General features: G+C 41.4%; 1 protein-coding gene across 2 annotated transcripts in view; it reads left to right on the forward strand.

The window, feature by feature from the left end:
• The window catches only part of npas1 (neuronal PAS domain protein 1), a 47,816-nt gene that overhangs the window by 10,093 nt on the left and 21,900 nt on the right, over nt 1–15,823 (forward strand). For both annotated transcript variants that reach the window (XM_066658669.1, XM_066658676.1), the window contains exons 2-3: nt 834–1,019; nt 7,631–7,869. In XM_066658669.1, the coding sequence (XP_066514766.1) occupies nt 925–1,019; nt 7,631–7,869 (334 nt within the window). In that variant the 5' untranslated portion in view covers nt 834–924. The remainder of the gene's footprint in view (nt 1–833; nt 1,020–7,630; nt 7,870–15,823) is intronic.

Genomic DNA, 15,823 nt, shown 5'->3' on the forward strand with positions numbered 1-15,823 from the left:
AGGTAAGGTCAGAGGGCTGATGTAAGTAGAGGGCACAGTGCCAGAGTGCTTTAGATCAGTGATAGTGCTGAGTGGCACTCAGGGCTGGCCAGAGGGCAGCAGGGGGCTGTGGGGGGCTAAAGGGGGCAGCAGGGGGCTGCTGGAGGGCACACCGGCCCTTTAAATGTCAAAGGGACAAACTGGCCAACGCTAGGGATTCCAGCCAAATGGCACTGGAAACACTGGGAACTTAAACAGATTAATGTGTGTGTGTGTGTTTGTGTGTGAACAATGGTGGACGAAAGTTTAGGAAGCCTGTTTTAATTTAAAATACATAAGTGCAGGTTTGATTTGAAGTAGCTTGCATTGTTTAATTTGTAGGATTTATTTGATTTTGATAAAGCAAAACTGCTGAATGAAATTACAAAGCATTACTTATCATTTAATAACTTCATACTCTTTACAGAATATCCACAATAAAAGTGCAAGTTGGGTTATGACTCAAAGGCTTTCTGAATTTGAGGAACACTACATCTACCTTTACTGCATTTGTGGGGTGCTCTGATCCACAGTGGTTTGGAATTTTATTTATGTTCCAGACAATGAAAATACAGTGTTGGGATTAGTGTATTTTGGCCCAGGCTGGGCATTGAACCCCAGTCTGTCATGTGGAGGACACTGGTGTGTCCACTATAAAACACCAGTCTTCAAAAATGTATGTAAAAACACTAAGATAGAATACCTTTAAGAATTGACGTGGTCTGCTAACATTTCTACTTTTCTCTTTTTTCACCTCCCATTCTCATTTTCTCTCTCCCTCTCTCTCTCTCTACACCATCTCCTCCATGGTCCAGCCCCTGTGCGGGAGGTCTGGGTCTGACATAGCCTGGCGGTCAGGGCGGTCAGGGCGTGTGCTGGAGACGGAGCGGAGGTTCCAGGAACAGCATGGCGGCCATGCCGTTTGTCACGGAGGGGAAGTGTGTGAGCGTGGAGTGGGATTTCCTGCAGGGACTCCTCGCCAAACCCCCGACTCTGCCCTGGTCAGCTAACACACAGACACACACACACACACACACACACACACATATTTATAATACAAACGTGAATATATCCATCCATACACTGTCATCATATGTTATAAATACTCAATCTGTTTTATTTTTTGTTTTTCTATGGTATTCTAATTAAATTCAGTTATAAAAAAGAAGCTGGAAGCATGTGTAAATATACTTTACTTTGGGTAAAAACAAAGGTCAAGTGACCCTAAAGATACTCATATTATGTCTAAGCCTGAAGAGGATAACAAGTGAACAGAGTTACAGGAAAAGGAAACAATGCTAGAGCAGGTAAGGAGTGACTGAATCTGAGTTTCAGGTCAAAGTAACCGTTACATTCAGTACATATTCATTAATAATAAGTTTAATATTTAAATTACTTACTTATTAGTGTTCTTAAAAATAGTTACTTACAATAACTTTATTAAATTTAAATCCTAATAAAATATTAGTTTATCTAGGTAAAAACACAAATGTACTATGAATATATTAATATTTAGTTTATATTCTACACTTTCACTCATTTCAGTGAGTTACTGGCATCATTAATTTTACAGCAATGTCTTAAATGTGAAAACAGCAGAAATACACATGACAGGTGAAGCCCAAATTATAGCTGAACTGCAGCTTTAAAAACTTCTGAAAATACTGAAACTCCTTCATGGGAGAAATTTGAAAAAAGCTTGAAGGGTCTGATGGTAGATAGTCCCAGGATGCTGCTAATGGATGCTCAGGGGGTACTCACCCAGCTGGAAGCTTGCCCTGTGCAGCTTTGGAGCCTAATGACGTTAATAACAGACGTAAAATAAAAGTGGAGCTTCATTAAAACTGGGCAGAATTAAATGGGAAGCTTTGATCAAAGTAACTGACGACCAGAGGGAAATGTAACTATTATACAAAACTACAGTATGGTACTGATGAGGCTACAGAGAATAATATAGCCCCTCTACCAACACACCATAGACTATATATCATACAGGGCTGTACAGTGCTGCCAAAGTTAAAGACCACGTTAAATTACTCCCGAGCAGCCACAAAGTATGAGAGCGTGATAGAGAAATAAAGAGGGCAACAAAAACAAACAACCATGTTTCTACTCTAAATTGACAACTTAATATTAAGCATCAGAAAGGAATTGTAGCTTGAAGCTATTACAGACAAAAGCTGCAAACTATGGATCTTGTGGTCTGCAAAAAAAAAACCAAAAAAATGGACTGTCCACTCAAGGGCCAAGGCTTTGACATTCCTAAATGTTTGGGGATTACATTTATTTTCAGGAGAATAAAATACTACCAGGTCTAAAACTGATCTTTCAGAGAACGTCATGACATTTAGTTCTGATACATCAATTATTAACATGCATTTCCATAAATACATAAGGGTCCCTAAACACCTACAGATGTAAAACACTGTCATACAGAGATTGGTGTGTGTGTGTGAGCACAAGTTCCTGCATGATTTGGTCTGTGTACTATCCAGGCTGTGTGTTTGGTTCCATTAGTGGAAGATTAACTAAATTTCAGTGGAATTATTAATGTCTGCTCATCTGTAGGTGGATATAAAACTAAGCAGAATCAATGGTGCTGTATTGATTGTGCCTCTCCAGGGTCGTTCCAGTATAATAATGAGATGTTCTAAAAGGCTCTCTCACACAGAACATCGCTTTACAGGCACTGAGCAAACACAGGACAACACACTGAGCGCTGATCATGGGAATCATACAGAGTTTAATAGATAGAAACACACACACACACACACACACAGAAACTGACCCACATTTTGTCATCCTTCAAAATCAAATCACACATATAGCTTACACACTGTCGTTTTAAAACATGCCCAGGCTGGCTTAAATATTTATTTATGTTCACTTTGAGGTACATACTCTTTTACACAAGGCTTTTAGGCAATTTCGTATTTCTTTGTCCTGTCCCTACACACATTCACACACCTAAACCGACACACACACACACATACACACTGTCTCTCTCTTTCTCTGTCTCACACACATTCACAGACACAATCTTCTTCTCCGAATTCCTCCCCTCCCTCTCTGCTGTTACATGTCTGCAGCCCCCCAGAATGAGAATCAATGTCACAGACACGGGTTGGGGGTGGGGGGACGTCGGCTCTTTCTTCCAGCACAGACACAAATTGTGGAGTCGCCGTGACAACATAATTCCTCCACTCAGGCCCCATTGAGGGCGAGTCGATACCCAATCAGAGCGACAGGCTACCTGGCCCAACTCCCCCACTCTCCCTTCCCACATTGATCCCTCAATCAAGACTGGATCCTCACAGACCAGGAGGCAGGACCATGAAAAGAGCTCAACCTCTGTATTACATTAGCTTAGCACAGGGATAGGCTCACAGAACCTTAGCTTAGCACAGGGATAGTCTCACAGAACATTAGCACAGGGATGGTCTCACAGAATATTAGCTTAGCACGGGGATAGGCTCACAGAACATTTGCTTAGCACAGGGATAGTCTCACAGAACATTAGCTGAGCACAGGGATGGTCTCACAGAACATTAGCTTAGCACAGGGATAGCCTCACAGAACATTAGCTTAGCACAGGGATAGTCTCACAGAACATTAGCTGAGCACAGGGATGGTCTCACAGAATATTAGCTTAGCACAGGGATAGGCTCACAGAACATTAGCTTAGCACAGAGATGGTCTCACAGAACATTAACTGAGCACAGGGATGGTCTCACAGAACATTAGCTGAGCACAGGGATAGTCTCACAAAACATTAGCTGAGCACAGGGATAGTCTCACAGAACATTAGCTGAGCACAGGGATAGACTCACAGAACATTAGCTTAGCACAGGGATAGACTCACAGAACATTAGCTGAGCACAGGGATGGTCTCACAGAACATTAGCTGAGCACATGGATAGACTCAGAATATTAGCTGAGCACAGGTATAGACTCACAGAACATTAGTTGAGCACAGGGATAGTCTCACAGAATATTAGCTGAGCACAGGGATAGTCTCACAGAACATTAGCTGAGCACAGGGATAGACTCACAGAACATTAGCTTAGCACAGGGATAGTCTCACAGAACATTAGCTGAGCACAGGGATGGTCTCACAGAATATTAGCTTAGCACAGGGATAGGCTCACAGAACATTAGCTTAGCACAGAGATGGTCTCACAGAACATTAACTGAGCACAGGGATGGTCTCACAGAACATTAGCTGAGCACAGGGATAGTCTCACAAAACATTAGCTGAGCACAGGGATAGTCTCACAGAACATTAGCTGAGCACAGGGATAGACTCACAGAACATTAGCTTAGCACAGGGATAGACTCACAGAACATTAGCTGAGCACAGGGATGGTCTCACAGAACATTAGCTGAGCACATGGATAGACTCAGAATATTAGCTGAGCACAGGTATAGACTCACAGAACATTAGTTGAGCACAGGGATAGTCTCACAGAACATTAGCTGAGCACAGGGATAGTCTCACAGAACATTAGCTAAGCACAGGGATAGACTCACAGAACATTAGCTGAGCACAGGGATGGTCTCACAGAACATTAGCTGAGCACAGGGATAGACTCAGAATATTAGCTGAGCACAGGTATAGACTCACAGAACATTAGCTGAGCACAGGGATAGACTCACAGAACATTAGCTTAGCACAGGGATAGTCTCACAGAATATTAGCTTAGGATAAGAGAATATTAGCTTTGCACAGAACTTCGATAACCTATGAATATCACATAATAGACATAATCCTCTTTATATTTATATATTTTGCACTGGTGACACTACAACTGCACTACTGTAGTGTACTGTACTGGTTTACATGGTTCACATTGTTTAATTGCCCTACCTCCACAAAGATTTTTCTATATCAATTTCCATTTTGTATACTCTATATTATTTTATATACTTTCTATATTATATTTTTATTTTATATTCTATATTTAGTTCTACACTCAGTTCTATATTCAATTCTATATTTCCATTTTTTGTTGCCATTATATAATTTTTCCATATAGTCAGTTCAATATTTCTATTTTTGTTGTCCTTATCTTATTTTTATATCTTACTCCTGTATATGGAACAGCTACTGGATGCCTCAATTTCCCTCTGGGATCAGTAAAGTATCTATCTCAATCCATCTATCGATCTAGCCAGTAAGATTCTCTTAAAACATTAAGCCTGCACAGAACATTCTCCTAGCACTCGAGGCCTCAAGCACAGAAGGTTTTTTTCAGTAATATTTGTTTGGTTTAAAAGCTTATCCTCCTGAAATCATTGTTTCAGAACTTTGACCTAAAATTCCTGTTCAACATTCTCTGAGAAACCAGAGCCCTAAAGTTTTGTTGAGCAGGTGTACTTTCACAACAAGAAATACCAGTGCTATATGATTAACACCATGTCCAAAAATATACGTAGAGTTTTACAACCAGATAGTGTCACAAAGCAGCTTTACAAAAATTCAGAAAAAATAAATAAATAAATACACATAGAGGATACACATTAGGGGACCCTTTCTCATCACGTCAAGCCACTTTGAGAAACATGAATTACTGTAGATTTTCTTTTAAATGGCATAAGTAGAAGCAGCTCTAGAGTGTGTATGAGTTGAGAAGTCCTTTAGTAAAGGTGAATAAGTCATGTCATATAGTCTCATCATCATTTTATATAAGTGTTGGGGCACCGGATGACAGATGCCTCAGAATTATAGTTCCAAATGTAGAGTGGAGTGTGTGTCTTAAATAGAGGGCAGACAAAGAACGTAAGCAGGAGACCCTGTCAGTCAGTTTTCCATCAGAGCCGTGCCTGAGAGGAGGGCAGTCATGAATTCGTAAAGGGTAGAGACATGGCATTAGTTCTGTATGGAGTATAGAGAATATGAATATGGTCAGAGTTTGGCTAATTATTTGGGTATATCTATAACAGCCTACATAAAAAGAAAGGACCAGAAGGTAACACAGATATAGGAGCAGTCTGAAACGTTGTCAACCCCTACATACCCCTCTTACTCAACCATCATCAAACCTGAATGGTCCTATGTGAGTGGTGGGGCAACAGCCATCTCAATTTAACATAATTCGATATGTCCATAAACCACTGGACCCTAAATCTAGGTTTATTACTAAAAGCCACACTGAACAAGTACGTTTTCAGCCCAGACTTCATCACTGAGTCCTGAAATTTATCTGGATATCCTGTTATATGAACAACTCCTCCCCCTTTTGAAGCCATCAGAGTTATTGGAACTAATAGAGAACCAGTATCCTGTGATCTAATTGGATATAGCGGTTCATAATAAGGAATGAGGTTTTGCAAGTATTCAGGGGTGAAACCATGCAAGGCTTTACACATAAATAGAAGATTTTTTAAAAGCATTACGGAGTTAAACTGGGAGCCAGTGCAGGGTTGATAGAACTGGGCCGGCATGATCAAATGATTTTGTGTTTTAGTAAGGACCCTGGCTGCAGCATGCGAAACTAGCTGAGGTTTACTGTGCTTTCTGCTGCAACATCCTGACAACAGTTCATTACAATGATCTAACCTTTTTGTAATAACGGCATGCGCTCATCTCCCTGCATCATGTAGGGATTAGACATTTCTTTACTTAGCAATATTTTCAGGATAAATCATCTATGTGATTGTCAAATGAGAGATCTGAATTGATTATGGCACCACGATTTTTTTCCCTCTGTTGTGGGCATACTGTCCAAATTGTTTTGCACAAACAGTATGTCAGTGGTACTATTTTCCACAGACAAGGACATCCTTCCAGAGCCAGTTATTCTCTATTAAACTCTTGGCTAGTGATATTTCAAAGTGTAACAACCATTTGATTAGAAACTATTCTAAAAGAATCTCAGAGCTAGTAGAACCTGAGACCTGATCCCAGATCACCCTGTCCTGTGTCCTCCTGATCTAACGGCAGGAAATTCAAACATGCTAAAGCAATCTCAGGCCTGTAGTCCTTTCCTTTGAGGCTGGAACATTGCACAGCTGATGGAAAGAGGCAGTGAACAGGCTGATCATTCCCCTCCTGCCACTGGAGGTTAGTTGTGCTCTCTCAGCATTGATCCCCCGACAAGGCCTTGCTTGGCGGGGGAATGCAGGTCATAGTGCCACTTAGCTCAGAGGAACTGTGGGGGTGTGGGCTACCTTCAAAGCACAAAAAGCAGAAGCAGTCTAGAGCGCCTGGGATAACAGCAGCGTTTATTTTAAACCCTTCCTCGTTTTTTTTTTTTTTTTGAGCTCATGACTGTCTGTGGCATCCAGAAGAAAATCTAAAAGAAGGAATCACCTAAACAGATTTTTTACAACTGTGCAATTAATAGTTAAACAATGTGTCTGCAGGGAATATTGTGTTTAAAGTCTTCTCACCAGAGGTTGGTTTTATGTTATTTAAATCTAGCTTCAATTTGTACACCTCAACAGGATATTATCAACAGGACTGAGCTAGAATCACCTCTCCTGCAGTAAAAAAGACTATATTTCAACTTTTTAATGCAAATTACATAAATATTCCAAACACAGTATCATACACTAATCATCCACGCTCCCTGTTATGTGTTTTTTCCCCCCACTCTCCTCTTCCTCTCAGCTTACAAAACCTGCGGAAGGAGAAGTCTCGAAACGCGGCTCGCTCTCGCAGAGGGAAAGAAAACTTTGAGTTTTTTGAGCTGGCCAAGATGCTTCCTCTCCCCGGCGCAATTACCAGCCAGCTGGACAAGGCCTCTGTCATCAGGCTGACCATAAGCTACCTGCACATGAGACACTTTGCCAGCCAGGGAGACCCACCCTGGAGCCCCCTGCTCGAAGGGGAGAATAACTGCAACAAAGGTGAGCTTTCATTAAGCAGTGGGCGGGTCATTTGAAAAAATGGAAATTTGTGTTAGTGTTATAGGTAATATTAATATTATTGTTGGTGTTAGAGGTATTACCCCTTGTTTTTGATCATCAACTTGCCCCTTGAATCAAGGTGTAGTGGTTAAAATATTCAAGAGCCTGATACATCAACAGTAGGCAGCTCTGCCAGTCTGCAGTGACCTCAGAGTAGCAGTACAGTGCAGCAATCTCACCCCTGGACCTGAGATTACGGCATCAAGTGCTTTCAGAAATGTTTTAAAATTGTGTATTATTTCCCACTCATATCCTTCAGTGATATGAATCTTTTTGTTAGGGTTAATGTTATTGTTAGATGTAGTGTAGTTAGATGAAACCATTAGTTTATGGCCTACAGTCTGCACTACACGCACATTGTGCACAAAAATGGCGGCGAGCATTGATATACGTTGTCATAGCAACATTTTACCATGTCCTGTTACCAAGAAATGGTGTAGTATGCTAATGTATTGTGTACAAGCCTGTCCAACTCACACTTTTATAGTTAGTGTGTAATATATTGCCTATAGTTGTAGTGTGTAATTAAAAAAAAAGTGGGAAGTGTTTGTGGTGTTCTGACCCAAAGCGCTTTTGTAAATCACACTAGACTGTAGTGTTAGACATAATATTAGCAGTAATGTTTCTGTTACAGTTATCGTTAGTATTATTTTTAGACCTAGTATTAGAGACAGTGATATCGTTAGAGATCATTTTAATGTTGGAGGCAGTGATGTGTCAGCAGCAGTTCGAATAGACCTATGCGACTTGGAGAAAGCCGACACTAACCCTCAGTCTCCCTGACTGTTGGTATCATACAATTAGACCGACACGCATGATGGCTGAACTGAGTAGAGACCTGTTTAAATAGTTTTTAAATGAATGAAATACTTTGTTTTAATGAATACAAAAGAATGGAAAAGAATGAACAGTCTTACAGTTGTTAAACTGTCTAAAATAATGACTAGGTGCATTTTACTCAGTGATATCATCCATAGCTGATTCCCTGTGAGCCTGAAACTCATCATCCTTCCATCCATTTTCATTGGTGGTTAGACTGTGACTATGAAGGGTTTTATTTTTTATATGAACTCACTTGGTAAAAAGTTTTCTTTGCCTTATGCCTGTATAATTCAAGCCGTGAAGGGGAGTCATCCACAAGATCATGTGTATTAAATCATGTATATAAAACCCTGAAAATACATAAGGACATAATTGGCTGTTTAAATTTCATCATGGATACGTGTGGAGTCATGGGACACAATGGAAAGCATCCAATTCTTGTTAGGGGTAAACAGAGAGAATTTGTGGATATCTCAGAGGGTGCTACTGTGACGTCCACGAGGCCCTTATTGACATCAGCATCAATCACAGAGTCAATTCACATGTGAGAGTGCTATTAACAGAGGAGGTGTCTGAGAGCGAGCTCTGGCCAAACTCAATTCTAACATGACAGTGGCAGCCTGCCGATGAATACAAATGCGTTATTAATTTAAATTATGAATTTAAATGGAATAGGCTATTATTGTCTTATAGGTCGCCTGTGTATGTCACTGGGGATACTATCACTTTGAAAATTGCAGGTCAGAAGAAAGGGAAGATGGGGTTCACACACACACACACACACATGCCCACACAGACTGTGAAAAGTAATTGAGATTGCACCACAGGAGTAATCACTTGCAGTCATGCGGAGCTAAATACGGCTCATCTGAAATAATGCATTCCCTGGTTCACTCACAACTTTTAGAAGCACCGAAAACTGTATTGTTAACTGCATCACATTGATTTGGACATTCAGGGGCCGGAATCCCAGCCACGGTGCTATCATCCAAATGCACATCCATGTATTTCCTGCTCTCTTCAGTGTTTGAGGAGTCATTTTAGGCCCGTTTGAGTCAGCCGCTATTTGACATCATGGGTTTCTCCGATTCAGGCTATTGTTCCTTCTGTGTGCTGCGAGGCTTGTCTCAGTTGTAAAATGAACAATAGATCTAAGAGCCAATTAGCTGCTTCCTGTGTGTGGATTTTTCTGTGCGCGCAGACAGAGCTGGACAAAAGGGGCCAAGTCCTCGCTGAAGCTTGTTAACAAGTGGCAAGAGTAGAGGACTGTATTTATGAGCAGCGACTGGGTATTAGCTCGGTGTGAGTGTGTGTGTTTGTGTGTGCGTGTGTGTGTTTGTGTGTGCGTGTTTGAGCCTCATTACATCTGCTGCATCAAAGCACCTCACTGCTGCTAAAATAGTGGGCCATTCCTTCTCTCTCTCTCTCTCTGCTTTCTTCTTCTCTCTACTGTTTCTTGGTTCCTATTCCTTTCTGTCGTATTCCTTGATTCTTTATCTTTTCTTTCTCTCTCTCTCTCTCTCTCTTTCTCTCTCTCTCTATCTTAATTACTTACACTTCCTATTTGCCATTATCCTCTTTTTCCTTCTCTTCTTTCATTCTTTATCTACTTTCAAATGATCTTGTTATCTTTTACCCTTTCTTTTATCCCTCACTCATATATTTTCTACTTCAGCTTTCTCTTGCTCTCTCAATGTCTTTCTTATTCTGATTTTTCTACCACTCTCTCTCTCTCTGTGTCTCTCACTAAAATGTGTTTCAAACTGTCTGACCAGAGAGAAAGAGAAGGAGCACAAAAGGAGGAGGAAATTATCTGTGCGATTTGTAATTACAGAAATTAACTATATAACGAGCAGAGCGTAATTACAAGGGTTGCCTAATTGCTATTATTACTGAGGGGAAACAGCTCAGCTACAATTAGTCGTGCGCATGCATGTACGTGTGTGTGTGTGTGTGTGTTTGTGTGTTTGTGAAAATGTGAATCCAAGTGTGCGATTAGAGGTAAACAGCACCTGTGGGCCTGCTACATGTCGGAGGATATGATATTGGGGTGTGTGTGTGTTTGGGTTTGGGTGTCTGTCTGTCTGCATAGTTAAGCATATTCAAATGGCAGAAAACTAAGAATAGACATCAGTATTTCTGTGATGATTATCTATAACTATTTATAATGGTGAGGAAAAAAATACACACAGAGATGGACTGGATGGTGTCAGACACTATCCAACAATCACATGGAAGAGTGCGGGGGCCTTGGGGTGGGGGGGGGGAGTCTGTAGTTGCTGTTCGGTGTCAATTACTGCATCATGGAGGCCATTAAATAAAACAGCCTTTCTCATTTACATCACTTATGCGCACAAACCAGTAAAACAGCTTATTATTTACAGCTACAGCAGAGAATCAATACTCTCTCTCATTGATGTCTGAAGTGTAGTGTCCAGGGTACAGGTCTAATTAAAGTCTAATCAAGTCAATGTGCAGTAAAATTTAATTTTCTTCTTCCTCTTCTTCATCCTTGTTGACCTGTCACTCACTTTCCCTTTGTTTGTTTCAATGTCTTTTCATAAATCTATAACCCCAGCTTTACATACTCCTATTTACTCCTACTCAGTTCAGGAGATGAAGCTTTGTAGCTGCTTATAGGTGAGGCATAAAATCAAAAAAATAAAATCTCCCAATTTGTAGTTACTGACCCAAATATTTCACAATTAAATTGTTATATTGTATGATGCACACAGCCCACCACAGCTCCCATTATGCTCTTAAAACAGACAACAAAACAGACTGTGTTTATGGTCATTTAATCTGGAAACTTGATGTCACTGAGGCAATGCACTGAAATAAGCCCCTGGTAGAGCATTTTGATAAATGTGAGTGAGTGAGTGCTGTTGGAATTAGACTTTCCTCTTTAGCCCGTCTCCAGTTGTTCTCATTGAATTGCCTTAACACAGCAGTAGAGCCGTAAGGGTCCAGGCATGATGCATGGCTGTAGTTCTGAACCTGGTCTACTCTCGATGGGCCCAGGCCCTGGAAGCCCCCTGGGGGGAAATGTGGAGCACTATCCCCTTCCCCACACACACACACACACACACACACACACACTTTATGGTGAGGTAGGAGGGGGCAGAGATTGGAGCAGAGGGGAGGGGTGGAGTGGGGGACTGGCTTTTGTCTGCTTCCCACGTTTCAAAGCCAGTCTTGAAAAATGAATAGACAGAGGAAAATCAATTGCATGACCTTCACACGAAGTGAGAGAACTAGAGAGAGAGAGGGAGAGAGAGAGAGAGGGAGTTGAGGAGCAGGAGAAGGGGTGCAGTGAAGGAGGAGAATAAGGGAACAAAATATATCTAAGATAAACAACATTATGTTTTGTTTATTTTTTAAATTAATTCATACATACATACACACAAACACACACACACACACACACACACACAAACGCTGGATTTAAGAGTGAATCCCTTGTTGCAAAGGTTGTGGGTTCAAGTCCCACTCCGGGTGACTGTCTGTGAGGAGTGTGGCGTGTTCTCCCCGTGTCGCGGTGGGCCTGGAGCCTACCCGGAATCACTGGGCGCAAGGCAGGAACACACCCTGGAGGGGGCGCCAGTCCTTCACAGGGCGACACACACATTCGCTCACACGCTCACACCTACCGACACTTTTGAGTCTCCAATTCACCTAGTAACGTGTGTTTTTGGAGCGTGGGAGGAAACCGGAGCACCCGGAGGAAACCCACGCAGACACAGGAAGAACACTTCTCACTCCTCACAGACATTCACCCGGAGGAAACCCACGCAGACACAGGGAGAACACACCACACTCCTCACAGACAGTCACCCAGAGGAAACCCACGCAGATACAGGGAGAACACGCTACACTCCTCACAGACAGTCACCTGGAGGAAACTCACGCAGACACAGAGAGAACACACTACACTCCTCACAGACAGTCACCCGGAGGAAACCCACGCAGACACAGGAAGAACACACTACACTCCTCACAGACAGTCACCTGGAGGAAACCCACGCAGACACTGAGAGAACACACCACACTCCTCACAGACAGTCACCCAGAGTGGGACTCGAACCCACAACCTCCAGGTCCCTAGAGCTGTGACAGAGACACTACCTGTTGCTCCACTGTGACGCCCAGTGTTAGTTCATTCTTCAAGAAAATGCAGAGTTATGCAAAATGCACAATATATATAAATAAATATATACAAAAGTATAAATACAAAAATTATACACAAAGTTTTTGTTAAACAGTGACTGAATCTTTGCATCTATTTTTATTCATTCATTCATTGTTTTATTTTAATTACAATGGGACAATAAGGAGGCTCCGCTGTTTCCTGTAGAAATAGAGACTTTGCATGAATGAACAGTCAACCAAAGTGTGTGTGTGGTGTGTGTGTGTGCGAGCGCTAATGTACAATATTGACTTGAATTACTGCATCCTCTTAAGTGTCTGAATGGCCTATAGAGGCTGTATAAATTCCAGTAGTACTTTACATAGTGAGCATATAGCATTGGTCGATTCATTCTGAAATATTCACACATTGTAAAATAAAACTGATGTTTATATAGTCTCTAAGCAGTTTGTGTTATAGCCCTTTAGATGATGCTTTTAAATATATCACCACGCACAGGCTTTGCTGGAGAATATTTTTTTTAAACATAATGTCCTCTTTAAACTGTAGCTCTACAGGAAGCTCTACCGCTTTCCTATCTCCGCACTGTAAAGAATTCACACAAAAGAAACCAGTATGCACACACTCCGTTTCCAACTGCTTTGAATGTTGTACCTGGGTTTGAGTGTTTTGTCTGCTTTCTGTTCTTTGGATTTACGTTCTCTCTCCTGTGTTGTTTTTGACCTTCGTTCTTCCTCCCTTCTGCTTCTCCATACCTCTCTCTTTCTCTGCTTTCCTCTCTCTCTCTCACTCTCTCTCCCGCCTGCTCTTGATGCCTGTCTGTCCCCTAATGCTCAGCGTTTAAGGCGGCGAAGGCTTTTAAGGGACGTTAATTGCACTCAAATTATGTTCGACCGCGTAAGGGGTGAGTTTACGATGGGGGGGGGGGGGGGGTGCGAGGGAGGAGGGAGGCTGAATGAAAGCATAATTGCGACTGAGAAGGACGTTGTGACTGGAGTCACTTTCTCTCTCTCTCTCTCTCTCTCTCTCTTTGCTTCTGTAGGTGGGGGGTGGGGTTAGGAGGGTGTCAGTAAAGAAGTTGCCAGGAGATCAGCCTGCGATTCCCATCAGCTCGACTAGATTGAGCAAACTTAGATGAAATAAAAGGCCAGCGCTGTGGTTCCCATAGTAACCCCCTAACTTGGTTAAAAGGTTGCAGGATAGAGGAAGGGTGGGAGAGCGAGGGACTGTGAAAGAAAGAGGTTTGATTTTTAACAAAGAAGTTTATTCAGTCAACATAAGAACTACCGCAAACTTTGGCTCGTCACCGTGACCCTTCGCGTATTTCATGGCTCACCCTAAGCACTGTCAACTCTCAGAACAAAAGTTACCTCCCACTTTTACAAAGTGCTAAAGATCTCTATCATTCTTTACGTTGAATTTTAAAAACATTTCTAGGTTTTACACAGACAATAAACAATGACAAGACTCCCTAAGCATTTCTATTGTCTCTTAATAAACTGATGTTTCAGAGAGAGAGAGAGAGAGGCAGATTGGGGGGAATAAGGCAATGTCATGTGGAATAGAAGAAAGGAAAACTCCACTATTCATTTCTTTCTCTGTCACTTCCTGGCATGAGCGAGGCCCTTCAAAGCTGACCCGAGAGTCAAGCTGTAATTACAGCAGACAGACTCGCACTGTGATTTCATTTCCAAAATGTGATTAAAGTCACTGAACTCTTCTGTATTTAATATTAAATTGGAGCAGTTGAGAGAGTGTACAGTGTATGCTTTCAGTACACTATTTTGCAAGAGTCTGTCTGTCTGTCTATCTATCTATCTATCTATCTGTCTATCTGTCTATCTGAGTGTCTGTCTATCTTGATGTCTATTTGGATACATATATGTCATCCACCAACCCACTCAACCACCACCATCATCATCATCATCATCTCTGTTGACTTTATACTGACTGTAACATTATTGTTAGCTTTAGGAAATGAAGGATTTCAGGCCTCCTTTTTACCCCCTCGTTTTGTGCACACACACACACACACACACACATGCACAAACAAAGATAAGTTTAAACAAGAGTTGATTGGATAAGAATTCAATACATTTTTAACAAAATTGTTCTTGTCTTATTTGAATATTTTCATAATCAAATGTAATAATAAAAAAAAATAGAAGCACATTTGAAAAACTTAGAAAAGCAGAACTGTTCATAGAATCAGCCAAAATTGTGTGTGTGTTTAAAATGAGGATACTATACCCTCCAGTAGGCAGCATGTGAGTGAGCCCCATGGGGAACAAGAAGTGCTCTGTGTAGCACAACCCCTACACACACACACACACACACAGTAGAGCACAAACCGTGGTTTTGGTGGTCTGGGCAAGCAGCCCCTTTTCAGGCTGTGAATGGACAAACTCATTGATATTCCTCCTCTGAAGTAAGAAGGGGGGACCCCAGTCTCTGTGGCACATTGGCTTTGTCCCACGACTGTTCCTGCGCTGGCTTTAGGAGTATCAATCTGTGTCTGTGTGTGTGAGGAGGGGGCTTACACTTTTTATTTGGTTAGGCTCAGAGAATTGCAGGATATTTAGAAAACCTTATATAGATTAAATTCTTATATAATTTTATAGAAATAATATATACTTACATTTAAAGCATATGTGACATATCATTAATACATATAGATACTGATATTAATATATATTAAAAATATTATAATATATTTTGACATATTATGAACTATAGATTGTTACATTTATTAAATAAATCATTTGAACAAAAAGGATAGTGTAAATAATTTAAGATGAACTTGTGACTATTGAGGGGCGGCGCGGTGGAGCAGTATGCAGTGTCTCTGTCACAGCTCCAGGGTCCTGGAAGTTGTGGATTTGAGCCCCGCTCCAGGTGACTGTCTGTGAGGAGTGTGGTGTGTTC

Source organism: Hoplias malabaricus, chromosome 1 (genome assembly GCF_029633855.1).
Source record: "Hoplias malabaricus isolate fHopMal1 chromosome 1, fHopMal1.hap1, whole genome shotgun sequence".
Lineage (NCBI taxonomy): Eukaryota > Metazoa > Chordata > Actinopteri > Characiformes > Erythrinidae > Hoplias > Hoplias malabaricus.